We start from the raw sequence: 26,113 nt of genomic DNA on the forward strand, positions 1-26,113 counted from the left end.
AAAATGACATTGCAGGCAGAGGGAAGAGCATGGGCAAAGGCCAGGAGAAATACCTTGTGTATTGATGCTGTGGAGCTGAGAATATGAGGCTGGGGAGGTGAGAGAGAAGGGGTGTGTGGGTCAGGAGAACAAGATAGTGCAGAGATGGGAGAATGTGGTCTGGGCTGGGGCATGGCCTGGAAGATGAGGGCTGCAAGCTCATTTATTCTTGAGTATGTGTTTTGTGATGTGGCTCTTCCTTGTAAAAGTAGAATGTAGAAGAAAAATGAAATGAAAACACTCATTCACAGAGGAGGAGCTTCAAGTCAGATGGGTGCCACAGGGTTGGGCAGATGGTAGCAAGTGGAGGAACACAGCTCTGGTAAGGGGGCCTGTTGACTGTGGCCCAGCATTTTCAGATCTTCAGATTTGTTAAGAGAAGCCAGCAATCTGGCTTTTTTATGGGAAATCTCCCAATTGTTAAATGTTGGCAACTAATTAACAACAAAGCAAAACTACTGCTAGCACAATAAAATGCTTGTGTGAGCTCCGTTTGTTCTATGAGCTGATAGATCCCAATCCTGGATCCAGAGGGTTCTACTGATGATGGTTTTTGAGGGTGCCCAACTGGAATCCAGTCCAACAATCTGATGCTAAATGTGTCCCTAACCTGTGCTGGGCCCTGGGGGCATGATGGTGGCCTGAGGTATGGCCCTTGCCCTCAAGCCTGGATCATAGCTGCCCTCAAGCTGGAGTCAGTTCAAGTTAGTATGTGTCCAGAGCTAACAAAACAACAAAGGTGATAACAAATGCAACTAACCATGGCAAAAAGTGCTGTGGAGCTTAGAGGAGAGGTGGTCAGAGAACAGAGGCCATGGAGGGAGGCTTCCTGCAGATGCTGGGCCTTCTGATTGTTCTGGAAGGAGAGGGCAGGCCTTAGTGCAACCACAGAGGGGGAAGGCATTCTGGACTGGAGGGTTCAAGAGGGCTCAGACCCAGGAGGGAAATAAGATAGCCAAGGAGTGGGGCTGGAGTGAGTCTGAAAGCCTGTGAATTCAGGTCCAGGGACTTATACTTGGCTCTGTCTCTGTTAACAGGATCCAAATGTCTAAATTCTGACCCATGGTTTAATGCTGACTTTGCCACCAGCTTGCTCAATGTCACTCAATGGACATCTGAAAATGTTCTTGCTGCTTTGTTGGAATTCCAGAAACTTTCCTCTCTGTTGTCAGGTCACTGTTTATTCACCCCTGGAGTGGAAGCTCTAGCAGGGCAGGGGTCATGTTTGTTTTGTTCACTGATGTCTCCTGAGTGCCTAGAATGATGTCTGGAATATAGTAAGTGCTTAATAAATATTTACTGGCTGCTCACTAAGAGCCTAGTGTTGCCCTAGGTCCAGGCCTCGTGCAACATTATGAGCAACTTTTAGGACCGGCTCTATGGAGCTTATGTTCTTGTGTAGAGATGGACAATAAACAAGCAAACACATCAATGAATAAGAGATTTCAGAGAGCATGGTCTGAGTGTGGGTTGTCTCACTCAGTGAGACACTGTAGTGGCCTGTTTATTTGTGTGTCCTCCTAGCCTATGGGAGTAGAGGGGGCAGGGCTGGGGTCTTTCTGGTCCTTGTTTCATTCCTAGGCCCTAAGGCTGGTGCCTGAAAAAATAGGGATTAGTTAAGAATACGTTTTTGCTGGCTGTATTGAATGAACACAGGCTGATAATGATTCTAGCGTATGTACACCTGTGCCCTTTGGAGGCTGCAGAACTCATTATTATCAACCCAGGAGTAATTGCTGATAAGCCTGGGTGTGAATTTCGTTGCAAATAGAGAGGTGGCAGGGCAGTGTTTAATAACAAGGATAATCTTAATTAATGACCTGATAACTAATTAATTGCATCATATCCAGAGGCACCCTTTGGAATTCTGGGAGGGAGTAACCAGTGTTTAGCAGCTTTGGGCTCTGGAAGGGAGGGGAGTGCTAGGATGTCTGTTCCACCGCTTCAGTGCTGGGTGAGCTTTGCAAGTTACTCCCAGCTTGAGCCTCAGTGTCCTCATCAGGAAGATGGGGCTGGGTGGTGAGGCTGCTGCCAGTTCAGTGAGATGATCTCGAAGCCCTCAGCATGGCTGAGGAATCTCTCGCCTTCCAGGGAACCCCTGGGCAAACTCCTGGAAGTGAGAAGGAGAAGCACGCAGCCAGTGTGCGGGGCACCTTCCGGAGGGAAGTACGATGGCGCATGGGGGCTTCTGGTGGGAGAAACAGAAAGTGGGAGGGGACACTGGGGCTGAAGGAGAGAGGGGTCCCTGGCCGACGTGGGGCAAGGCCTCAGTTTCCCCAGCGGCGGCGGCCTGGTGCGAGTGACCCGGCAGGGCTCGCGGGGGGCTCCAGGCCCCCCCAGCCCCGGGCAGTGCGGGCGCCGGGCTCGGGCGGGGGCCCGCGGCGGCCTGGCCACCAGGGGTTAAGCGGTGACCTCAGCCGCGGCGCGCGGGGCGAGCAGCCGGGGCGGGCGGGGGCGGCGCCGCGGCGGGACCAGGCCGCTCGGAGGCGGCGGGCGCACTCCCGGCCGGGCCGCGACCTCGCGGAGGGCGCGCGCGGCGCGGCCATTGGCTCGGGCGGCGGCGGGCCGGGCCGCGGGGCGCGGGCGGAGCGCCGTCCGGCCATGGGCGCCCGCGGCGGCCTGGGCAGCTGACGCGCGGGGCCGGCCGCCGGCGCTTTGTGAGCGGCGCGGACAACAAAGGCGCGGCCGGGCGGCCGGGGCCGGTGAGTGCGGCCCCGCGGGGCGCGGGGCCCGGGGCCGGGCGGGGGCTGCGCGGGCGCGGCGGCCCGAGACCCCGCGCCGCTGCTGGTGGGGCCGCGGAGAGCCCGGGGTCCCGTGGCCGGGGACGTCCCCGCCCCTGCGCGTGTCTCTGCTTCTGCGTGATCTTTGTGTGTCCCTGATTCTCCGAGTGTGCAGCTCGCCGGCAGCTCGTCTCCGTGGGTCCCCGGTGTGTCTGCGAGTGGCTGTGGGTGGAAGACTCCCCGGGGCCGGGTTTTCCTTGTGCGCCTCGTGTGTCCCCGGGAGCCGGCGTCTCCGCTGCCCGATTGTCCCGGGAGCTGCTGTGGTGTGTGGATGTGGCTTTGGGTGAGTGAGCCCTTCGCAGCCTGGTCGTCTCTGTGTGTGTGGGTTCCTCCTTGTGTCATTTGAGTGAGTGAGTGTGTGTATGTGTGTATGTGTGTGTACACGTACCCCTTTCCCATGGGAATGTGGGCGTCCTCTTCCTCTACATGACTCCTGAGTGGCCTTTGTGTATCAGTGTGTGTGCGTGCACGCGTGTGTGTGTGTGAACCTGTGCCCAGCTTTCCTGTGAGTTCACTAGGCCTTCAGGTCCTGCTGTCACAGTGCTCCACCTCCCCCTGCACTGACCTTGGGGGTTCCTGGGGTTATGTGAAGTGAGGGCATGCCCCTGTGGTCTCTGTTCCGGGCCAGCCTCTCGCGCCCTGGACCTCTACGCAGAGGCGGAACAGGCAGCCTCACCGAGGAGGGACGTGGGAGGAGAGGAGGCCCTGGGTAGCTGGAAGGCCGTGGCCCCAGAACCTGTCAGGCCTGGACAGTGCTCGAGGCAGGGTGTTGTGTCTGGGGTGGGCCTGCTGAGGGTGGAGGCCAGAAGGGGTGGCCTCTGCATGGGTGCCCAGGTCTGATGTAGCGGAGTGTGGGCTGGCATAGTTCTTTCCTCTCTCTCCCAGGGTGGGGTCCTGGGGTAGGGCTCAGGAATTTTTTCTTAGTTTGCAGGGATGGGGGACCTAGTCTCTGGCCACAGCAGGGAGGTGGTGGGGGTGGGCTTCACTTTCTGTTTGTCTTGGAGTCCGATGTTGCCTCAAAGTCCTTGGTCCTCTGGAGGGATTCAGCCAGGGGAAGCCCGCCCTGCCAGCCCAAAGCCCCATCTGCTCCTGTTTGGATGCGTGGGGGAGAGGACAGGTTGTGCAGGCTCATTAAAATGCTCAGCCCTTCCCTGCAGGCCCTGCACTGGGCATGAGAGCATCCACCCATCCATCTGCCCCCCCACCCAGCACGGTGCCCCTACAGTGTCCAGGCCTCGGGCACACAGATGAGTAAGGAGGGCACAGTCTGGAAATCTCCAGGCTCCCCGGGACTCTGGCTTGTGAGACCTCCCACTGTGCCTGTGTCAGATTCTCACTCTGCTCCATCACACTTGCCTTCCTGAGGTCCCCTGCTCCTCCCTCTTCCACCAAAGAGCCTTCACCCTCACTCTTCCCTCTCCCCAGAAAACTGGTCCCATCCTTCACCTCCTCACTTCTTATTCAGGGGTCCCTTCCTCTTTGGTCAGCCAAGCTGGCTAAAGAATTCATGTTTAAGATGCTCTTAGAGCCCTTATTGTGATGAGGTGGCTTGGTTATGCGTCCCAGAGGACTGTAAGCCTTTGCGAGCAGGGACCATGTCTGTCCCTGATCACCAGCCTAGAATAGTACCTGACACATAGTAGGTGCTCAACAAATAGTTTCTGATTAAGCAGCTGTCCAGTAACTAATGGTTCCTAAATTCTGCTGTTTCATGTTTTAACTTTGGAGGAGTCTGGGAAGGGAGGGAAAGCTAGCAGATTCCTTAGGGCTCAGGTACCAGGTTAGTGTAAGATTTAATAAGCTATAGTTAATTAGATAAGTAGTAAATTAATTAACAGATATTTATAGTATCCAGTCAGTGCCAGATACTTCACATATGTGATCTAGTAAACAGTGGGAAGGAATATAATCTTCTTAGATAAGTTTTGAAATGATAAAGCAGGTGATGTATATATATGATAATAGTAACAGATTTATATTGCGATTTTCATGTCTATGAGCTCTTTGTTTCTACAGCAGCCCTGATAATTAGGGAAGATGGACTCATGCCCATTTTCCAGATAAGGAAAATGTAGCACAGTATTTAAGTGACTGCCTGAGGTCAGTTAGTGTGAAGGACTCAAGCCTTGCTCTGCCTGACTGCTCAGGCTTTGCTCACTTCTGCAAGCTTGTCTTCAGTGCCTTCCTGTCTCATCCCCTGGCTGGACGGTGGTGGAGGGGCCATTTCCTTGCTCCTAAAGTGCCTGAAGTCTAGGGAAGAGAATCAGATTCATGAACAGTGAAGTGGGCCAAAGACCTCTTTCTACGCCACTGTGCCACCCGGGCACCAGCTCAGCTTCCCGGCCCTGTGTCTCTGGAGAGTCCCTTGGTCTCTCTCTGTCCTGGTGGAGGGTACGAGAGCCCCTTCCTTTGGGGTCCTGGTTTGATAGAGCTCCCAGGAGGGACGTGTCCTCACAGAGCCTGTGCTGGGTCCACTGTGTGCTGAAGCATGAGAGCCAATCGCTTGATTTTGGAATTTTGTGAGCTGGCTGTTAAACACAGTCATTATAAAAAATCCTAAGTGTATAAATTTACAGTTAAATAAATTATACTAAAAACAAGGGTAATAAATACTCAAAATACAGTATTTCCTAATTATTTCACTGGTACCTATGTGTTTGTGGCCATTTGTGTCTTGGCATGTGTGTGTGTGTGTGTGTGTGTGTCCGTGTGTGTGTATAAATAGATGGGTAGACAGAGAGATGGTCATACCGGTATGCTACTGCACATCTCTTCCCAACTCTGTGTTCAGTGCTGTCATCTTGGTAGCTGGAAATGGGCCATAGTGAGAATATTTACACCATAGAAATTGGCAAACACTGCAAATCAGAGTCTCCTTGCTCTCCACTGGAGCCAGTTGTTAAACACTTACCAGCGCACCATGGGGATCAAGCAGTGAGCAACTCAGGCATGGCCCCTGCCCCGAACTTGCATTTGGGGTGACACCACTCCGGGGCTGGTTTAGGGTCTCATGGGTGCAGAGCAAGAGGGGCGGCTGCTAGACTGGGCCCTGGTAGGGGTTATAAATTGCCCTCAGATGAGTTCTCCACTCCAGAAATGGTTGTTAAATCCCATGCAGCAAGAAGAGGGGATATGGGATGAGGGTAAGATTCAGTTAATTGAGAGGCTGCTACTGTTGATTGAATAACCATACTCAGGGTGCCCCAGGCATCCTGGAGGCCAAGTGGCAGTGGTGTCTGAGGCTAGACTGTGGACAGGTCAGATAGCTCGGGGCTGGTGGAGGTGTGATTTCCAGGACATGGGTGGCTAGAGTTGTCTAGGGGTGGCTTAGGCAGCATGGTCGTGTCTTACTCATAGGAATTCAGAGACAATGTAAGAGAGGAGAGTCAGATGAATGGCCAGGCTGCAGGCAGCCCTTGTACAGTCTGAGAGCTCAGGCTGGAAGATGGACATATGTGCAGTTACTTGCAGTGGAGGTATGAGCAGAGTATGGCAGGAGAATGGGGTGGGGAGAGGGAAAGGGTCTGTGTAGAAGGAAAAGCGTATGCGAAGGTTCAGAGGCATGAGCTGTTAGAAGTTTAGTGTGGCTCAGGTGTCAGGTGAACCAGAAGTTTTCAGGGCTTGTGGCAGAGCAGGGGAAATGCTGAACCCTCCTCAAGTCAGAGGGCATGGCATCATCGGGGTGCCTGCCAGGGGCATCTGATGCTGTGGACCACCCCTTCCTCTGCAAATCTTTAGCTTCTTGTTATGCCTCAAGCTTGCTGTTGCTCCATCCCTGGCATCTGTGGCTGGTGGATTCTCAGAAAAGGTTTCCATTTTAGTATCAGACCAAACAAAACAGAATTGGGAAGGTAAGTCTTCTGTCCACCCCCAATAATGCCAGAAGTGCCAAAGATAGAAGTTACTGGTGTTTAGGTTAGCCTTTGTTTTTGGTTTCCTCTGCTACTTCTACCCTTCATTTAGGCAGATCATTGAGAGCTTATTTGTTTAAAGGCGAGTCATGTTTACTTTATGCTTATACCTGCCAGACATTTTTCATGCATCAATCTATTTCATTCCCATACTGATCCTGCAGGTAGGTCCTATTATTCTATCTTACAGATGAGGAAACTGAGCCTCAGAGAGGTTGAGTGACATTCCCAAGGCCACAGTGACTTGGCAGGATCCAGGCCAGCAGGTCTTGAGATCTTTCTACAATCCTATTTCCCTTTCCTTTTAAGGAGGGGGTGGGGAGAGAAGATTCAGCATAGGTCTCAACACACTTTGCTGTCCTTGGTTGAAGTTAATGTGTGTTTTTTCACTAGCATATGTGGGTTCATGCCCTGTTGCTAAGGGTCAAGGCTTAGAATAGAAGTCCAGTGCCCAGATGGGGCCTGGGTCTGGTGCCAGGAAAGAGCTAATAATAATAATGGCTCATATTTACGGATAGTACTAATAGCCCATATTTATGGAGTGGCAGGCATGTGGCTCCTGGGAGCTTGTTCAGTCCTCAGCCATCCTGAGAGCTCGGCTGTATCCTTGTCTCCATTTTGCTCCCACGAGGCAGAAGCCTGGGTAAGTAATCTTGCCCAGGGTCAGGCAACTGTAAGGGGTGGAAGTAGCAGGGGTCAACCTTGTTCTGTTTTCCCCGGAGCCCCAGCTCTCAACCCTGAGTTCTAGAGTGGTGCCACCCTTTCTGGGGCTCAACCTGGCCATGCCTTTGATGTCCCCTGGCAGCAGCACCCATGTCCTGTGGGAAATGGGGAAGGACAATTAACCACTTGGCTAGAAGTGCAGGTTCTGCCCATCTTTTGGCTGGAGCCTGGCCCTGAGCCCCAGCCAAGGGATCCATCTTCCCACCGAGCAGTTTGACAAGAGGGTGGTCTTGCCCAGGCCCACCACTACCTTCTCTGCAGGTACTTCCCTAGTCCAGGGCAGTACAGGTAGTTTGGGGTGGCCCCTGCCTTTGACGGCATGTAGGGTCCTAAGCAAAGTAGTATTTTTGGGTTTGGACCCCCTCCTTCTCCTTGAGAGCTTGGCCTCCCTACAAAAATCCCCCTTGCAGTGGCTGCCTGATTGGTATGCATCCCTGAATTCCAGCCACTAGCACACAAGGCGGGAACCAGCTCCCATTTCTTCCCTCTCTTCATTGTTTGAAGTGGGCAGACTTGGAGGGAGCTGTAAAAATGCAGGCTTTTTATTCAATTTCCCTAGAAAAACAATGGTTCAAATTAAGTAGAGGAATAACAGTCTCTGGAAATGGAAGAAAAATATCCCTGAACCCAGACATTTCCCAGAACCTTTGAATTTCTTTTAAAAGAAGAGTTTATTTTACTTTAAATTATGTGTGTATTACATGACCATTGAAGAAAACGGGAAATACAGAGAGAAGAAAAAATCACCCATTTTTCCAGCACTCAGAGACAACTGCTGTCAATATTGTGGTGTATATCATTCATTTATTAGGTGATGATTCACTTCTCTGGCAAGTACCTATGTAGGGCCCTGTGTGATCACATGTCTTATTGCATGCCCAAGCGGGCAAGTTGCGATGGGAAAGTTCTAGAGAGATAGCAGGAGAGACCTGGAAACACTATGTGACACATGAGGGTTTATTGGGACTTAAATACAGGGAGTCCAGGAGCCAGCTGGATGAGTTTGTACACTGCTATTGGGGACAGGGTGGAATTGCTTATTTGGGGTGAAGAGACAGACTATGTGCTTTGCTAGAAGAGATCAATCTTGTGCAACCAGCACCCCAAGGAACCTTGGTCAGAGAAGTCTGCCTCCCAAGATGTTTCCGTTGATAAGGAGGGCCTGGATTTGGCCAGCCCCAAGCCATCGACATACTGTATACTTGGCATGCTGCCTGAAGGAGGAGGCCATATGGAAACAGGGTTACACTGGGGCAGAGGCTATAAGCGGGCAGTGCTTGTCCCCACTTGTGCTGAGCTTGGGGAGTAGACAGAACTCTGCTTTCTGTTGCACCTCTTTCTGGGCTGGATCTCAGGCGCCTCACTTGGCCCCTTTGTATCTCAGTTTTCTCGTCTATAAGATAGGGGTAATCTAGCAGCTGTGCTGTAGGGCATGAGGCCTCAGGGAGAAAGTGCCAGGCCCTCCTCAGAACAGTGCCTGGCCCCTGTGAGAGCATGGTAATGCTGGTAGCTGTTGCTATCGTGAGCAGACAGCAGCCTTGCCCTGTGAACTCATGTGGCAGAGGAAACAAAAAGCAAACACATCAAACAAATTAAAAAAGTAATTGCATGTCATGTAATAAGTCCTTGGAAGGAGGCAATCTGAGTGATGTGATGGGAGTAACTCATCCTCAAGGGATGAGGTTGATGGTGGAGAGGGTGTCCATGGAGGGGGGTGCAGAATTTGGTAGCTGGAGGGGGCCTTGCCCCCAAAGAACTGAGGGAGAAGTGTTCCAGGCAGGGGTTCCGAAAATGCAAAGTTCCGAGGCCAAATACTCTTGGTCTCTTTGAGCAGCAGAAAGCCCAGAGCCTGCAGTGGGCGAGGGGGAGAGGCCAGTACACCAAGAGGCTGTGGGGAGCAAAGCAGATGATGGCAGGCAGGCAGGATGGTTGATCCAGGTGCAATGGGAAGCCACTGGAGGTTTCCTTTAAGTTTCACATAAATATCTTTACTAATGAAATATAATTCTAGAATTCCAGCTAATAATAAGTGTTTTAAGAAATTTACCTTTTCTAGATCACTTATTAAAAAATGACTTACTGAGAGCTTATTACGTGGAAGCACTTGAGTAGGTGCTGTGGGGTGAGGTAAGACAAGTGCCTCACACGGGCAACCCGCCATGGTGCCCGCATTCGGTCCCACTGACCCACCACGACCCACTGGAGCCTTCTGGTCTCCACTTTCAAAATGGTCCTCTGGTTGCAGGGAGAAAGGGCTGTGGGGCTGCAGTAGACCGGGCCCAGAGGAAGGGCAGGTATGGTTCAGATCTGAGTTGTAGCAGTGGAGTTGGAGAGAAGTGTCTGGATTCAGGTTAAGTAGCAGGGATAGAATCAGCTGGAATCACTGGTGGGTTGTTCACAGTGGGTGAGGGAAAAAGAGGAACCAAGTGTGTTCTAGACTCTTCTTAAGAGTATCTGGGTGGGTGGTGGTGTCACAAAGCCAGATGGTTCAGAGTGGGTGAGGAGCGTGGTCCTTGGAGAATCCAGGAATCCAGTCTCAGACAGGTTCATGTTGAGAGGCTGCTTCAAAGGCCAAGGGAGTTGTAGCGGTCCCAGGCTGAGAGTCACATGTGGGGGCCAAAGGGTATTGATGGGACACGTGGGATGGCCTAGAGGGAAGGTGTGGCAGACGGGTCTGGTCAGGCCCAAGAGGAGCAGCCGGGCAGAGAAAGGAGAGGGCAGTCACTGGGAAGCTGATGTGGGGTGGGGTGGGGGACCGTTTCAGAAAAGCCCTAGTGTTCAGTGGGGCTGCAGGCCATTAAGAGTCTAAGTACAATAAGACAGAAAGTAGGCTCTGGTTTTGGCAACATAGAGGTAGTTTGGCCTTTGGTAAGAGCAGTTTTGGCAGAGTGATGAGTCTGGAATCTGAAGTGGGAGTGGTCGGGGGGCCGTAGGTGAGCAAGGAGGCAGCGGGTGTGGACAATCTTTGAGGCTGTGGATAAGTGGAGGGGAGCTGGGAAAAGATGTCTCAGTTACGGGGGGCAGGAGAATGGCTTGTGTTGTTGGTCAGGACTGCTTCAAGACTGGCGAGACACGTGGGGCAGCCACAGGAGCTGGGCCTTTAGGCAGTCGGTAGAGAGTGGCATCCAGTGTGGTGACGTGGGGGTGGTGGGCTGGTGGGAGCAGGGATGCTTCTTAGGGGATGGGAGGGGTTCGATTTGGATTATGCATGATGGGAGGTTGAGGACAGTCCCATTGATGTTCTTATGTTTCTCAGTGAAACCTTGACCAGGGGAAGGTGGCATACAGTCCCAGCAAGACTGCCCACCCTGAGAGAGATCATTCTGTAGCCCCTAAGAGAATGGGCAGAGATTGTTGGGTCCCCAAAATGATGGAAGCTCCTTAGCCCGCCTTCCTGTAGAGGAGGAAATGGGCTTAAGGAGGTAAGTGGTTTGTTGGAGGTGGTACAGTGGGGCTAACCCCTCATTTCCTGACTCCGTGGGACCCACATTCTCCCAGGCGCTGGGCTGCTGGGACCTGGGGTCCTGGTGAGTATTGGTGCCAGGTGGGAGCGTGGTGTTGAGAGAGCCGGTCCCTGCTGCAGTTCCCCCTGTCAGCTCCTGGCCCGCTGTCATACTCACCTCCTGCTTGGCTTCCCCAGAGGTCAAGTGCAGGGAACTCATCTTCATGTGTCAGGCACTGACCTAAGCACTTGGGAGGATTAGCTCACTGAGTCTTCACAGTGAGGGGCACATACTGTTTACAGAAGGGAGGGGGGCTCTGAGAGGTGAACTAATGTGCACACAAGCACATGCAGGAGCTATACGGGGGGCCGAGGGTCCACATCCGGACAGTCCAGCTCCTCCCACAGTGTTTCCGTTTAGCAGAGGAGGGTTCTGGAATTCATGGACTGGTTAGTTTGTTTTCATTTGTCTGGCCTTGCATTCCTCTCCTCCCAACACATTTACGGAGCACCTGCTGGGAGCTGGGCACTGGTTTAGGAAGTAGGGATGAGTAAAATATGGTCACCCTCCTCCTGGTGGAGAAGGCAGGCAGGTAACCCACGGGAGATGGAGGAGTGTGTGACCCAGGCCCAGCGGCCCAGAGAGGTTTCCCAGGGGCGTGTCTGAGCTGTGCAGCCAAGAGGCAGAGATAGTTCAGGGAGAGGGAAGCATTCCGGGGACTAAAGAGCTGGGGGTGGGCGTGTGGTCCACCAGGGACGGAGTGGTGGGGGATACCCCTGAACTGCTCCTGAATCTCATCAATTGCTTACACTTCATCTTGAGACCCTGTAGGGAGCCTAGAGGGAAGGGCGGGCCGTAACCAGAACTTTTTGTCCTTGGTAGAGATTGGATTGGAAAGGACAGGAGCCATCAGGAGACCGTAGAGGCCGTTATAGGCTCTTTGATTCCTAGGTCTTTCTGTGAATCCTGCTGTTTCCTTAGTGCTTCCCAAACTGCTCATTTCTCTAAAAAGGTTCCTGAGACTCTGAGAGGTTCAGCAACTCGCCTGAGGTCACACAGCATAACACAGGCTGGGACTGGTCCCTGGAGTGAAATGAACAGTGTCAAGGTTGCAAACAGGTGGTGAAGCAGCCTGGGGAGGGGCTCACTGGAGGCTCCTGTGGACGTCCCCATCCACGGTCCCCTGTGTCTTTCAGTGTTGCCCTTTCACAGCCTCAGAGGAAGGCAGTGCCTCTGCGAGGGAGGGGCCGGGCTGCTGTTGGGCCTGGAAGTCAGCCTACCCGGAGCCACAGCCCTTGGGTTGGCTAAGCAGTTCCCTGGGAATTGGCTTCTCCCTGGGTGAGTGAGTGGAAAACTCTCTGGGGCTGAGCCCGGTCATGTGAGACCAGTGAGGGACGCAGTCCCTGGCGGGAGGGCCGCTGTGCTTTATGGATGCCGGCAGAGGCCTTATTCCCAGGGGATGGGAGAGATGGGGAACAGTCACCAGAGCCCTGCCCCGTAGGGGCCCTGCGTTCTGGGATGGGCGTTTGGGCACATCCCTCTGGGGTCTTGGTCACCTCAGCTACGAAGCAGGGATGATACTAAATGTGTTCATAAAGGATTGAAAAAATAGCCAGTATTTACTGAGGACCTAAAGTGTGCCAGGCACCATGCATTATCTCTTTCAATTATTTGTGGCACTCTTGTGAGGTATGTGTGGTTGTTATCTTCATTTTACAGATGAGGCAGCTGAGGAGCAGAGAGGCCCAGTAATTTGCCCAAAGTCACACAGCTAGTTAATGGCACAACTTGAACCCTGATCCACCTGACTCTGTAGCCCTCCCTTGAAACCCCTCTGGTCCTTGTCAAGCTTTGTTCAACTGAGCCCTTCTTGGCAAATCTCCCGATAGAATCTTGGGGGTTCCAGCATCTTCCCATCCCACTTGGGGCACCCTAATCTGTTTTATCAGGAAGTGTTGGAGCTCCAGTTGCCTTAGCCCCTTGCTCATCATCCCACAGCCACTTGGGGCAGACTCAGGATGTGCCCCCCAGTATCCCTGAGCCCTGGCATTTTGCTCTTCTCAGAACCCCAGGGTCTCAGGAAGAGCACTGGACTGGGAGCCGGGCACCTGGCTTCTATCCTTCCTCTCCCTTGAACCAGCCAGCACAGCTCGGGCGACAATTTCATCCTGTCCTCAACATCACCCTAAGCCTCCGTGTCCTCGTTTTCAAAATGAGCAGGTTGAGGACCTGGAGTCTCCACCAATTCCAATAATCCGTGAGTATGATTTCAGGCTTCTAGGAGTCGGCAAGAGCCAGACACTTGCCACTTTTCTCTACTGCCTGTCCTGTTGTCTGGGGGTTTAGGGGAGATTGGATTGAGGGAACTGCTCAGAGAGCCTGGTAGTTAGAAAGCAGCTGATGACGCAAGCATTAATGGAGCGCCACTGTGTGCAGGCACTGAGTGGCCGCTTGGCGTGTCATCTGAGGGTGTGCAGAGCGGGGAGGCTTGCATTTTTAGTGCTGTTGTACATGGGAAGGCTGCGGGGCCAGGAGGACAGCGAGCTCTCCCGAGGGTCCCCTGGTAGAGTTTCCTGTATGAGGCCTGGACCTAAAGGCCCAGAGACAGTGCCGAGGGGGACGCTGCCTCGCCACATGCATCCCACAGAGCTCTTGGCAAAGCCATCTTCTGGGATCCCAGATGGGAAAATCCACCCTGTCCGCCCATCCTTGAGAAATGGTGATGAGGGGCCAATCTGGGAATGCAGAATGGGTGACTCCCAGTGAGGACAGTGAAGGGACAATGCAGGAAGAGCGAAAACAGTGCTTAGTGCACTGCTGGCCAGAGCTCTGGCCTGTCCATCAGCCCAGCCTGGAGAGCAGGCCGCAGCTGTTTCCAGAGAAAGGCTTGGGACCAGGGAGAGGTTGTGGCTGGCAAGCAAGGAAACAGCCGAGGGTAGGGTGATGGAGTCACAGGTTATTTAGAGCAAGAAGGGCCTTCTGGAATCCTGGAGTTCAAGCTCCTAATTTTAAGTATGGGAACATCTTAGTCTGGAGAGGGGCTGTGACTTGCCCCAGGTCACACTGCCAAGGCAGACCTGGGGACAGAAGGGGATTTGGGAAGCTGGATCCTTAGGCTCACCTGGCCATGACTTCTTGCTGAGGCCCTGTGTCACCCACCCCCTCTCCTTCCCACCGGAAGAACAAGAGCAACAATGGTAACAAATGAAGGCAGTCAGTCGCCTTGCTGAATACTCAGCACATTCGCCAGAATGGACTCTGGAGGCAGGCTGTCTTGCTCAGGTCCCACTGGCCCTGCTTTCCTAGCCCTGTGGCTTGGGCAAGACATAGCTCCTCTTAGCCTCCAGCTCTCTTTATCCATCATGATTTAAGCAGATTCTGAAATTGCAGGACTTCTCGGTGCCTTTAATGTACTGAGTATTATTAATCTCTGGGAGGGAGATTGCCGCTCTGGTTCTTCCATAGATTTGACCACTAAACGTCTTTTTTTCCATGAACCCCTATTAGCATGTTTTAGGACACACTGTTCTTCTACATATGCTGGAGAAACACTGATGTCAGTGGTTCCTCAGGACTGTTTAAACCTAGACTAAACTGAGACACTGTGGGCTGATTGTGGAGTTGTAGGGAGATATCCCTACTCAGTTGTGACAATTAATCCCCCTTTCCCCCCTCCCTGGGGTCAGCAGAACCATAACCTCCCAGACTATATACGCTCATTTCATTCTCTGATGCCCACTCCTCCCTGGGGCACCTGGTGGAGACAGCAGCAGGCACCTTCCATCGTGGGAGCTGCCACGTCTTCCTGGGGCAGCAAAACCGGCTCAGGCATCCAGGGTTGGCAGCTGTTGCTCTGACGAAGTCTCTTCCCAGGAACCCTGCTCACTTGAGAGCAGGTACGGAGGATGCCAGGGAGAGGCAGAGCCTCCCAGCTGGGCTGAGGCAGCCTGGGACCATGGAGTGAGCCCGGGGCACCACTACCTGGCTTCTAGCCTGGCTCTAGCACGCACACATGGGTAAGACACAGCCCTCTCTGGGCCTCAGTTTCCTCATCTATAAGATGAGAGGCTGGCCTTGGTGATGTGTTGGTTCCCTGGCAGGGCTGATCTCAGGAATGGGTGCATTTGGTACCTTTTGGCCTCACTGTAGTTTGCTGGGCTTCTTGGAGCATCCAGATGCCCTGTCAGGAACTTTTCTCTTTCAGGGGGTCAGGTGTGCATGAAGGTACAGGATCCATCAGGTGGTCTTAGCCCCACAAGGAGCCCACATAAGTCTGACATATTCTGTGTTCCAGGGTCATCCAGACAGCCTGCTAAGAATGCAGACTCTTGGGCCTCACCCCAAGTTTGTAGACCTTAGAATCTACACTTTCAAATAGCTGCCCTTTACTCAGGAGGCTCTGAAGCCGGTATTTCAAGGACCACGCTTTGGAAAGGCTGTTAGACTCTCTCTGAACCGAAAGATGCTCAGGAGAGTGATGGTGTCCTGAGGTTGGAACATCCTCTTCCCCACAAGCTGTTGTGTCCCAAGCCTGCCTGATTACTGGGCTCGTCAGGAAGCTTTTGAACAAAATATGAATTCTTAAGTCTCACCCTTAGGAAGTCTGAACCAGTAGATCTCATCTGGGACCCAGAAATCTCTGTGTTTAAAAGTCTCCCTAGGTCTTCTCATTTGTTTGCCATTTGTTCAAGTATTTCCTGAAGCCAGCACTGGCCTAGGCCCAGGGGAAGGTATTGAAGACATAATCGTTAGGCAAGACTTGGTTTTAGACATCATGTCAGCTGTGCTGTAGCTGGTGATAATGTAGGGGGGCTCCGCCAGGTTGGGGAAATGTGACTGGAAAATGGTTGGGTTCATACTAAATACCTGCACAAAGCTGGGATTCCTGAGTGGGCCCAGCAAATTCCACCAATGTAGAGCCTTAAACCCATTGGCCTCTGGTCACTACTTATAGACCCCTGTCATTTATTCATTCACTTATTCACTTATTTATCCATCTGTCCACCCAGCCAGCCTTCCATCTATCTACCCACCCACCTAGCCACCATCTCTTGAATCTCTACCATGTCCTGAGGACTGTGCTGGGTACTGGAGAGATGGATCATGAAAGGCATTTCCGTGCCCTCAAGAAGCTCACAGTCTGGTGGGGAGTCACAAGCAGAGCAGATGATCCTGTGCAGTGTTAGGTGCTTAGAGGGGTGGGTGGCGGGCTCTCCCAGGGGCATGATGGATGATTTCCCCAAAGTGGGCTTGTGTTAAGTCTTGAAATGAGGGTAGGAATGTCCCCGGCAGGTGAGGCGGGGCACGGCTACCAGGCCAAGGAAGGGTCTCACCCTTGGGAAGGCAAGTTGCTGTGGCTGGGGCAGGCAGGGGGCCCCTCCTGCTCCTGGGGCTCGGGCTGTGTTTTCCATGTTTGTTGCCCCATGAGGCCTATTCCGCAGGGGGGCTCAGCAAACATTTGTTGTTGGTGAGCGGAGAGATGAGGGCTGATCTGTCAGGAAGCATGGCCGGTGGGCTGAGTGAGGGGCCTGTGGCCCTACAGGGCCCTGGACAGGGTGTGGGGCTTGTGGGTGGGAATGACACCCTCACCCAGGCTCCCCAGTGTGGGCAGGAAGAGTGCAGAGGGGGCCCTGAGGGGGCCCCTGTGGCTGCCACCCTTCCTCAGCCTCCTTGGCCTTCAGCTTTGGTGCAAATTGGAGCCTTTGCATTCATGAAACCTCCGAGCGCCCGTGACTCCTTCCAACAGCGAGTCTGTCCTGCAGTTCAAAGGGGACAGCGGAATACAGGGGTGGGTGTAAGTAGATGTGGCAGCAGCTAAGAGCCTTGGCCTCTGGAATCAGACTGCCTGCTTTTGATTCTCACCTCTGCCTCTTGTCAGCTGTGTGTCCTGGGAGAAGTGTCTTTACCTCTCTGTATTTCAGTTCAATTTCCCAACTTGTCAAATGGGGATAATAACAGCCTCTCCCTCATCTGGCTCTTGTAGTGAATAAGTCTTGTCACATGTAAAGCCCTCAGAACAGTGCCTGGCACGCAGTAAGTAAGCATCAGGTAAACAGGGGAAATGTAGAACTTTGGGGGCAGTTGTGTGGGGTGGTCAGATGTTTATTAGTCTTGGAGCTGGAAGACCTGGTTCGAATTCCACCTCTACCTATACTAATTTTAGAGACTTTGGCAAGCTGACCCAGGCTCTGAGCTCAAGATTCCCATCTGCGAAATGGGGATTGATGCCCAAAGGTTGCTGGCAGGAACCCTGAGTGAGATGGTTCATTCTCTGTGTTGGGCTTATTATTAAAGTCAGAAAACTTAGTTGTAAACAGGTAGAGCGGAATCTCCATTTGGTGAGGGTGGTGTGGACAGCTCCCTCCACAGCCTGCGGACCCTGGGGGTCAGTCTTTGTCTGCAGGGCTGCCTCTCTGTGCCCTAGCCTTCCCCTTAACGTGCCTCACTGGCTCTAGGATGCTATGGAAATGGATCTCCTATGAGGGGCTTGGGGTCTTCAGAGCAGGTGCTGTGGGCAGAGGGTCACAGTTAGTATGCAGGGGCATGGGGGGACAGACTGTCCTCCTCCAGACAGGCTGGATCTGACACCTCTCTGGGACTAAGCACCCCCCGCCTCATGTCCCTGCTTGAATTGAATTCTCAAGGGCTGAGCTACTCAGGCATGCCTCATGTCCCTGAAGATTTGGGTCATAAGCAGGTAAATATTAACCCTAGGAATCGAGCTCCGACTGTAAACCTGTTTGGGCGGGCTGCCTGGGCGACTGCCAGGTTCTGAGTGTCCTACCGCAGCTGATGGCCAAGCAGGCACCCTCCAGTGGAAGAAGGGGCACCTGCTGGACACCAGATGACCCCATTTAATTGCCGCTACTGTCCAGTGGCCAGGAACTGCAGTGTCTGCCTTAAAGGGAGGAGGAAATTGAGGCCTAGCGAGGGCAGGAGGCCTGCTTAGCTTTACAGAGCTGATGGGGTGACCTGAGGTGGACCCGGGAGTGTCTCCCTGCAAAGCCCATGTCTCCCACCCTAGTCTTTTCCCCACATGGTCTCTTTTCTGCCTTTAGGGCCACACTAGGATGTTTCAGTGTCCCAGGTGCTGAGGTTTGCTCTCTGACTCTCCTTCTACAAAGTGGGGACAGGCCAGTTTGGGGTCCCTGGCTGGCAGGACTGGCTCAGGACACCTGAGCATGGGGCACTCTCCCTGCTAGTGACAGGTGAGTCTCCTGGGGACCTGGGCCGGGGTGTGGGGGTAACTACCTGACCAACCAAAGAAGCCTTCTCTTGAAGACTGTGTGCGAGGCACCGTGGGGACGCCCAGGGCCCAGCCACAGTTGCTATCCCCATGGAGCTGGCACAGGAGCAAGAGCGAGGACACAGATGCAGGACTTCCAGACCTGGGTTTAAGGCCTGGGTCCATTAGTGCTGTGATCTTGGGCAGATGCCAACGCCTGGCTCAGCCTCAGCAGCTCAGGTGTTATAATGCCTACTTCGTGGGTCATGGTGAGGATGGAGTGAGATGGTGGCGCAAAGCCTGCAGCACGGAGTTGGTGCTCAGTAAGTTGGTTTCCCTCCTCGGGCCCTCAAATGCTCGTCTTCCAAGGCTGAGAGTGATGAGCAGGTCTGGAAGGTGAGCGAAAGCTGCTTGCCTGGTGATGCCTGGGGGCAGCATGGGGTAGTTCCGTGGGCAGCATGGGCCTTAGCTCCGCAGTGGGGTGGCTGGGATGTGGGGCTAAGTTGGGCGGCAGAGAAGGAGATGTTGGCTTTTACTTGGTCCTCCCCCTCCCCAGCCCTGTCGGCAGAGGCTTCAGGGTGGTCTTGGTCCGTTTTCACAGACAGGGCCGCTCAGAACTCTGGGAGGGGAAGTGACTTGCCAAGTGTTGGTGGGAGTTGGCGTCAGAACCAGGCTGACCCCCAGCCCCAGGCCCACCCGGGGCTGCACCTTTAGCCGTCTGAGGTAGGTCCCTGGGCTGTCTGGCTCCTGGCCTCTCCGGCCTGCCCTGCAGCCAGCAGTGAACGGAATATCTGGGGCATGTGACTCACAGGACTGGCCCTTCCTCTGCCAGGGCACTGTTCTGTTTGCCTTTCTTTTCCTTTCCCTAATAAGGCCTCATGTGGCTCTTGCCTCTCCTTTCTTGGGGCCTGGAGGGGCAGTGACTTTGCCCTGGCAAGTCCGTCCCAGGAGACAGTGTCCCAGAAGAGCACCTCCTGTCAGGTAGCTGCCAGACTGTGGGCGCACAAATGTGGGAAAGTTCAAAGGGAGGTTGAGTGGGGACATCAGAGCTACATAGACCTGGGTCCATAGCTCGACTGGCCCACTCTCTAACTGTGTGACCTTAGGAGAGTCACTGTACTTCTCTGAGCCTCAGTTTTCTTTTTTTTTTTTTTTGAGAGGGCATCTCTCATATTTATTGATCATATGGTTGTTAACAACAATAAAATTCTGTATAGGGGACTCAATGCACAATCATTAATCAACCCCAAGCCTACAATCATTAATCAACCCCAAGCCTAATTCTCAACAGTCTCCAATCTTCTGAAGCATAACGAACAAGTTTTTACATGGTGAACAAGTTTTTACATAGTGAATAAGTTCTTACATGGTGAACAGTGCAAGGGCAGTCATCACAGAAACTTTTGGTTTTGATCACACATCATGAACTATAAACAATCAGGTCAATTATGGTTATTCGTTTGATTTTTATACTTGATTTATATGTGAATCCCACATTTCTCTCTTATTATTATTATTATTATTATTATTATTATTATTATTTTTAATAAAATGCTGAAGTGGTAGGTAGATGCAAGATAAAGGTAGAAAACATAGTTTAGTGCTGTAAGAGGGCAAATGTAGATGATCAGGTCTGTGCCTGTAGACTAAGTATTAATCCGAACTAGACAAGGGCAACAAAACATCCACGGATGCAGAAGATTTCTCTCAAAACAGGGGGGGGTGAGGTTCTAAGCCTCACCTCTGTTGATCCCCAATTTCTCACCTGATGGCCCCCCTGCGACTGTGCCTGTCTTAGGTTGTTCCTCCCTTGAGAAATCTTACCCGTCTCTGGCTAACCAGTCATTTTCCGGGGCCATACAGGGAAATGTAAAGTTGGTAAGTGAGAGAGAAGCCATATTGTTTGAAAAGGTTAGCTTTTGAGCCTCAGTTTTCTTACTCAGTCCGATCCAACCAGCATTTATTGAAGACCTGTTAGATATCAGGTATGGTGCTAGACATTTTGGGCAGTGAACAGACTTAGGCACTGTCCTTTGGGAGCCTCGAGATTGAGGGGAGATTCAAGTGGGGACCTGGATCTCCGCCTCGAAGTGTTGAAGATCTCACAGAGTAACATCTACACATGGCCCCTGGTTTTAACAGGAACTCTGAAATGATAACGAGCATCCATTTTATTCCTAGCCCATGCGAGCAGTATCAGGGATTTCACGTGAATTACTCTCACTTTGATTTTATGCTTGTTAGCAGGAAAGTTCCGAGGTTACTTCCAGGGGGACACCATTGATGTTCTGTGTACACTGGTGATGTAAGTCAGCATCACTGGCTGTCAGCGGAGGCTGCCTTGCTCCCTTGTGACTCCAGCCTCTGCAAGGAGGCAGTGCGGCCCAGGTGGTGGTGCAATGGTGGGTAGTCCACCCTGGGCCCTAGTGGGTGCCTGAGAGTGTTTGTTGATCTCATGAGAGGCTTGGGCAGTGGCAGCCTGGAACCGCATCCTAGTGCGGCTGTGACCGCCGTGGGGAGGGAGGGGCAGCCGACGGGCGTCTTGGGTAGGAGAGAGGAGTCTTGTTCTGAGAAGTTCCAGGCGATGAAATGAGAGAAGGTTTTGACCCTTCCAGTGTGGGACAGTGACTCATCTGCCAAAGGAGGGATTCAGACGAGAGGCTAACATGAGACAGCAGCTCAGGCTTGGGGTAGAGGTGGGGCACTTACGGATTACCCACTCTTGCCAGGCACAGAGCGAGGCTCTGCAAGCTCCGACTGGGCAGGGAGCCTTTTTCTTTTTTGGGCACTGATGTGTATCATGCACCTGGAGCAACTCAGTGGGGTGCTTAATGAATAAGGGTTGAATGAATGAAAGAGTGAGCGTGTTACTTGATTTGTTCTCAGGAGTGTTGTTATACCCAGTTTGCAGATGAATAAACTGAGGCTTGGGGAGGTCAAGTCACACATTTCCTCGTGGTTGCATGTGCTGACCCAAGTGTTTCCCTGAAGCACAGGAGCTCAGCCGACTGGTGACTAGCTGATGGCCGATGTTTAAAGGAGCAAATACGGTAGGGGTTCAAGGCACAGCCCTGCAGCTAGAGGCCTGGGTTGAAAACCCAGCTCAGCCATCTATGGACTATGTAACCTGGGGCAAATTTCTTCCCCTCTCTCCTAATCTGTAAAATTGGGATGATAATAGTTCCTCTCTCAGAAGGTTATTGTAAAGATTAAAGTAATTATAGGAATAAAGGGCTTGGAATAGCTCTGGACGCTTAAGCAATGAATACATGTTAGCCGATGCTGGCACTCCTTGGTGGCATCGGGCAACCCAAGGAACTGTTGCCTTTTCTCTGTATCCAGTGCCTGGCCCTGGATTCTACCCACCCAGTACCGCTTGTCACAGATGAGGGAGTCCCTGGGCCACGTGGCTGGGGAGAGAGGAGTGATGGCTGTTCAGGCTCTTGGCTCCTGCTTTGAAGCCCCCTTTCCACCTTCTTTCCTCCCATCCCCCCACCCTCCTGCTCACATGTTCTCATTGTGATATGTCCCAGGCCTTCCTTGCAGGGATGAACTGTTCATGCCTTTGTTTATGGTTTCAAGGAGTATTGACTGAAGGATAGTGTGCATACCTTCTCAGTTCAGGGCTTCTCCCAGGAGCTCTGGTAACCCCCAAATCTCCCCGCAGAAGCACTGCCTGCTGTTTTTATTGTTGGAACATATTCTGTTCTTCCCCTGCTGAACTGTGTGCTCCAAGGGGTAGGGACCCATGAGGGTAGAACCATAAGCTAGCCTAGGCTCAGGGACACATCAAGGAGTGGGGCACAGCCCCTGGCCTTGGAGAGCTCACAGTCTGATCGTTTATTCATTAACTCAAAGATATCAGCTTCGTGCCAGGAATGGTGGTGGGTGCCCAGGAGGAGGGGCAAAGATGCAATCCCCGCTGTGAAGAGGTTGCAGTGTGCTCCCTCCCTCCCTCCCTCCCTCCCCACCTTCTATATTCCAGACGCTAGGCCAGGGGAGGCGCTAGGCCAGGGGAGGCGATGCACAGGGAAATGGGGCGTGCCTCTGCTCCCAGTCTAGTGGGAAGATCCACCTAAATAAGAAACTGCATGTAGCATAGAGCAGTTTCTGTAGAGACTTGTAGCCTGATATTTATCAACATGGAAACCAGTGGCCATGACTTCGGTTTTTGTGTCTCTGTGACTAACAACAGTAATCTGACCTGTGTTAACAGGCCCGTATCTGCTCTAGATCCTCAAAGGACTTGAGCAGATGCCCACAGACCAGGGGTTCTCCACCTTGATGCTGCTGGCACATGAGCCAAATCATTATCTGGTGGGGGGCTGTCCTTGGCACTGCAGGATGTTAGGCAGCGCCCCTGGCCTCTACCCACTAGACACCAATAGAGTCCCCCTCCCCTCCCAAGTTGTGACAACTAGAATGTCTCTGGACATTGTCTAAAGTCCCCTGGAGTCGGGGGACAAAATTGCTCCCACGTGAGAACCACTGCCTTAGATGGGTCAGTAAAACTGGCTAAATCAACTTGGGATGGACACTTTGAAATCCAATATTGCCTTTCCCAAAAAAGCAAGAGAGGAGAAAAAGAACCCACAACATCCTGTTATTCTTTGGGTGGATAAATGACCTGGTTTGGCATGAAATGTAAACATCCGTTGGGAGGTAGGAGGGCCCTTGGGGGCTGGAGCAGTTGTGTGCCCTAGCCAGGCCACACAGAGGCACAGCCCCCGGCAGAGTTAGCCTGAGCATCACCAAGTCTTCGAGTCCCCTTGCACTTATCATGTAGGATAGGTCCTCACATGAGCACGTGGAGTACATGAGGCCAGCATCAGTCCTACGAGAGTAGAGTCACAATGTTCTAATGTCCACCTGAGTCTCAATGAAGCCCTGGTATCTCCCTCGCCTCATAGTACATATCCTGGTTTGTAGTAATGTATACATCTGGGTGATTGTTTAATATCTGCCTCCCTGTAGGACTTTGGCCAGCAGGAGGGCAGGAACCAAGGCTGTCTTACTCATCAACAAGTCCCCAGAACCTTGTATGGTACCTGGTGTACAGCGTGATCAATAAATACAGGTGGACCGATTAAGGAATATTGTTGGATGGCAGGGACTCGGGAAGATGAGGACTGACTCTTCTGTCCTCCCCTTGAATGCTGTTAATCTTAAAGGTTCCCAGAACAAGGGAGTGGGTCTGTAGACCTCGGTTTTAGCACAGACGGTACGTATGTGGAAGGTGTGACCTCTGTCACTCACTTCCTGACTTCCTAGTTTGCACCACACTTTGGAAGGAGATGATGTCCCTGTCCTCTACCCAAGACTCGGCCACGGGACAGGACAGACTTTGGATGAACTTGGCAAAGGCTCTGTCTTGGCGGGGTGTGCCCAGGTGCCCATGCATGCCACCCTGCTCTCTTTCCACAGGTCACTTGAGGATGCTCCTGATGCAATGTTGAGTGACGGCCCTGGGCATACTAGAGGTCACTGTATACTTGCTGCGTGGAAGCAGGTTGTTGTCCCTGATTTTAACAGGATATATTTGAGTTTGAACAAGGAAATGGAAGTATCTGATATTTGCAACCCTTACCAGAGCCAATTCTCTGGCCAGAGTGCTTTAGATAAGGCAAATATCTGTAGCTGGCTCCAATGCCTGCTTCCACTTGACCACACGAATTCAGGGAATTGGAATGTCTCCCTGGCACCAGGCACCGAGCTTTGATCCTCTCCATGTTTCGTACCAGCTAAGGGAAGTTAGCATGGCTGTTTCATTTTGGGATCCTCCCCTTTCCTGACTATGACCCCTTTCCCTGGAATCTTGACTTTAAAAGGGGTAGGAGGTGGTGGAGGCTTTGGGAAGCTTATATAGCTGAGTGTTAGCCTCAGGGTCAGGCCAAGCTGATGGCTGTCCCAGAGCATGTCAGTGGGCACCCTTTGCCCTCATTGGGGTGCTGCATGGTCAGACGCTGCTGTCAAGGCCTACCCCCCACCCCAACCTTGTTTTCACTGACCCAGGGAGGCTCTGGGGGGCAGCAATGGGGAGGCCTCTACCTGGAACACCACTTTTCTTGGAGGACAGGGCTGCTGTCCAGTTAGAAGGAGGTGGCTGTTCTTTTGTTCATTTAACAAACATTTATGGAGCACCTGTTGTCTTCCAGGCTCTCAGTGAAGCACTTTATGTGAATTATTATCTCATTTAATCCTTATAACCACTCTGTGTGGTAGGGATTCTTATCATTCTACAGCAGAGGGAACCAGGGACCTGAACAGACCATCTGTGTGTCACAGCGAGTAAGCAGAGGGCCAGGACCCAACCAGGTTCCATCATAGAACTCACTATCCTAAACACCACGCCTAGGGCGTGATGATGGCAAAAAGGGGCACCTGAGGGACCCCTCTCAGGACCAGGGACTGGTTGCAAAGGGCAACCCTGAGTGCATTGGGCTCCCCATTTTCCCCCTGGCAAGCAGCTTCATCTCTGGCTGCAGACCCACCAGGGGCGGGCTCACAACATGCGACACCCAGGGCAGTTTCAGTGCCACGTGCAGAAGAAACATGAGGAGGGAGTTTAGGAATTCTTTGTGGGCCCAGTCTCTGGGCAGCACTGGTTACCCAGGACCCCCTGAGTTCCACCACAGGGTTGGTGGGTTCTTCTTCAAGCTGCTAATGAAGGAGGACAGGTGTTTGGGACTGGTTCCCACGGTCCCATGACTCCACCCCAGGACAGCAGGATCTGGGGCAAATCCGTGTCATGGCTGAAAACATCCCTCCGTTCTCCGGGCCCCAACACCTCCCGCCAGCCTCCCTGCTGCCTTCCTGCAGCCCCACACAGCATCCTCTAGGGGTGTGAACTTCACTGCAGGGCTGGGGGATGGACCCATTGGCCTGGTGAGGGAGAGGCGGCCTGCTGTCGGGGAAGACTGGACAGCGCTTGGGTCTAATCATGGAATAGATGATGAGCTTCTCGAGTTTGCACAAATCTATTTCTGAGCCTCAATTTCCTCATCTATAAATGGGGCTGATCCCACCTTCTCGTGGGATGGCTCGCTCCTTTGTGTGGTGCTGGGAAGACACACATTTCTGCACTTTCCTTACAGGAGGGGAGAATGGAGAGCATCTGGGCGACCCTCCTATCTTTCCTGGGGGAAGGGCAGCCCATTGTTAAGGAGGGTGATTTGAGTCTAAGTGCTGGCTGCTTTGAGAGTGCAGCCAGAGCTATCCTGGGCCATGTGGCTGAGGCCCCTGGGTCCCCTGGGGCTCCATGTAGGGCTTGCGTTTCAGGAGACCTCAAATGCTGCCTGCCTGGCCTGCTTGCCCTGCCTCCACTGGGTCGCTGAGTTTTTAGCTCTGAGTTTGCAAAGGCTCTTTTCCTGCCTAGAGCTCTCTTGTGGGACAGAGTACATGGCCTCCTCCCTGTGAGAGGCGGAGCTTGGACCTGAAGAAAGAGATTGTAGCCAGGTTGGACCCTAGTGGGCTTTGAAAAGGAGGTGTTCTCTTCTCTCTGTGGCCTGCTGGCCTGGGGCATCAGTGCCCGCCATTGCTCGCTGTGGCCACAGTGGGAAGCTGCCTGCCCTTCCCTTGGAAGGCTGAGTGTAGGCCAGGATTCCCTCACCTGTCTGCGTGGGAAAGGCTGGCACGTTGCCTCCCTGCTAGAGTGGCTGTGGATGGCGGCCCTTGGGGCTTTGGGGTCTGTCCCCTCTCCTGGCCACATGCTTCTGACTCATCAGAGCAAGAATGTGGTCTTTTTGGAAGCAAGTTTTTAAAAATAGTCCGAGTCCTTCCTCCAGCTCTTACCCCACCCCTCCTCTGACACACCCTGGCGATGGCCCCAGATCTCTTCCCATAGTGGTTTTGGGGAGCTGCCTCTTGCACAGCTTGGCAGCGAATCTGTTTGTGGAGCTCTCCTGGGAGATGCTGTCCGGCCACAGGATGATTTCAGATGGGAGGAGCCTTCTCCCCTCCCGTGCTGGTGATGGTGAGACTGACCCTGGAGCT

General features: G+C 52.8%; 1 protein-coding gene across 12 annotated transcripts in view; it reads left to right on the plus strand.

The window, feature by feature from the left end:
• The window catches only part of ARHGEF10L (Rho guanine nucleotide exchange factor 10 like), a 157,750-nt gene that overhangs the window by 12,727 nt on the left and 118,910 nt on the right, over positions 1–26,113 (plus strand). For 2 of the 12 annotated variants that reach the window (XM_037000073.2, XM_037000081.2), the window contains exon 1: positions 2,558–2,741. The exons of 1 other annotated variant lie outside the window; for it this stretch is intronic. Coding sequence is in view for 2 of the 11 variants with exons in the window: in XM_037000083.2 (XP_036855978.1) it covers positions 2,104–2,205 (102 nt within the window). In the remaining 9 variants the exon portion in view is untranslated. Of the gene's footprint in view, positions 1–1,951; positions 2,206–2,557; positions 2,742–12,987; positions 13,154–18,624; positions 18,845–26,113 lie in introns of those variants that run through there. 9 more of the 12 variants (XM_073233296.1, XM_037000076.2, XM_037000083.2 and 6 more) reach the window with 9 other exon arrangements.

Source organism: Manis javanica, chromosome 4 (genome assembly GCF_040802235.1).
Source record: "Manis javanica isolate MJ-LG chromosome 4, MJ_LKY, whole genome shotgun sequence".
NCBI classification, from domain to species: Eukaryota; Metazoa; Chordata; class Mammalia; order Pholidota; family Manidae; genus Manis; species Manis javanica.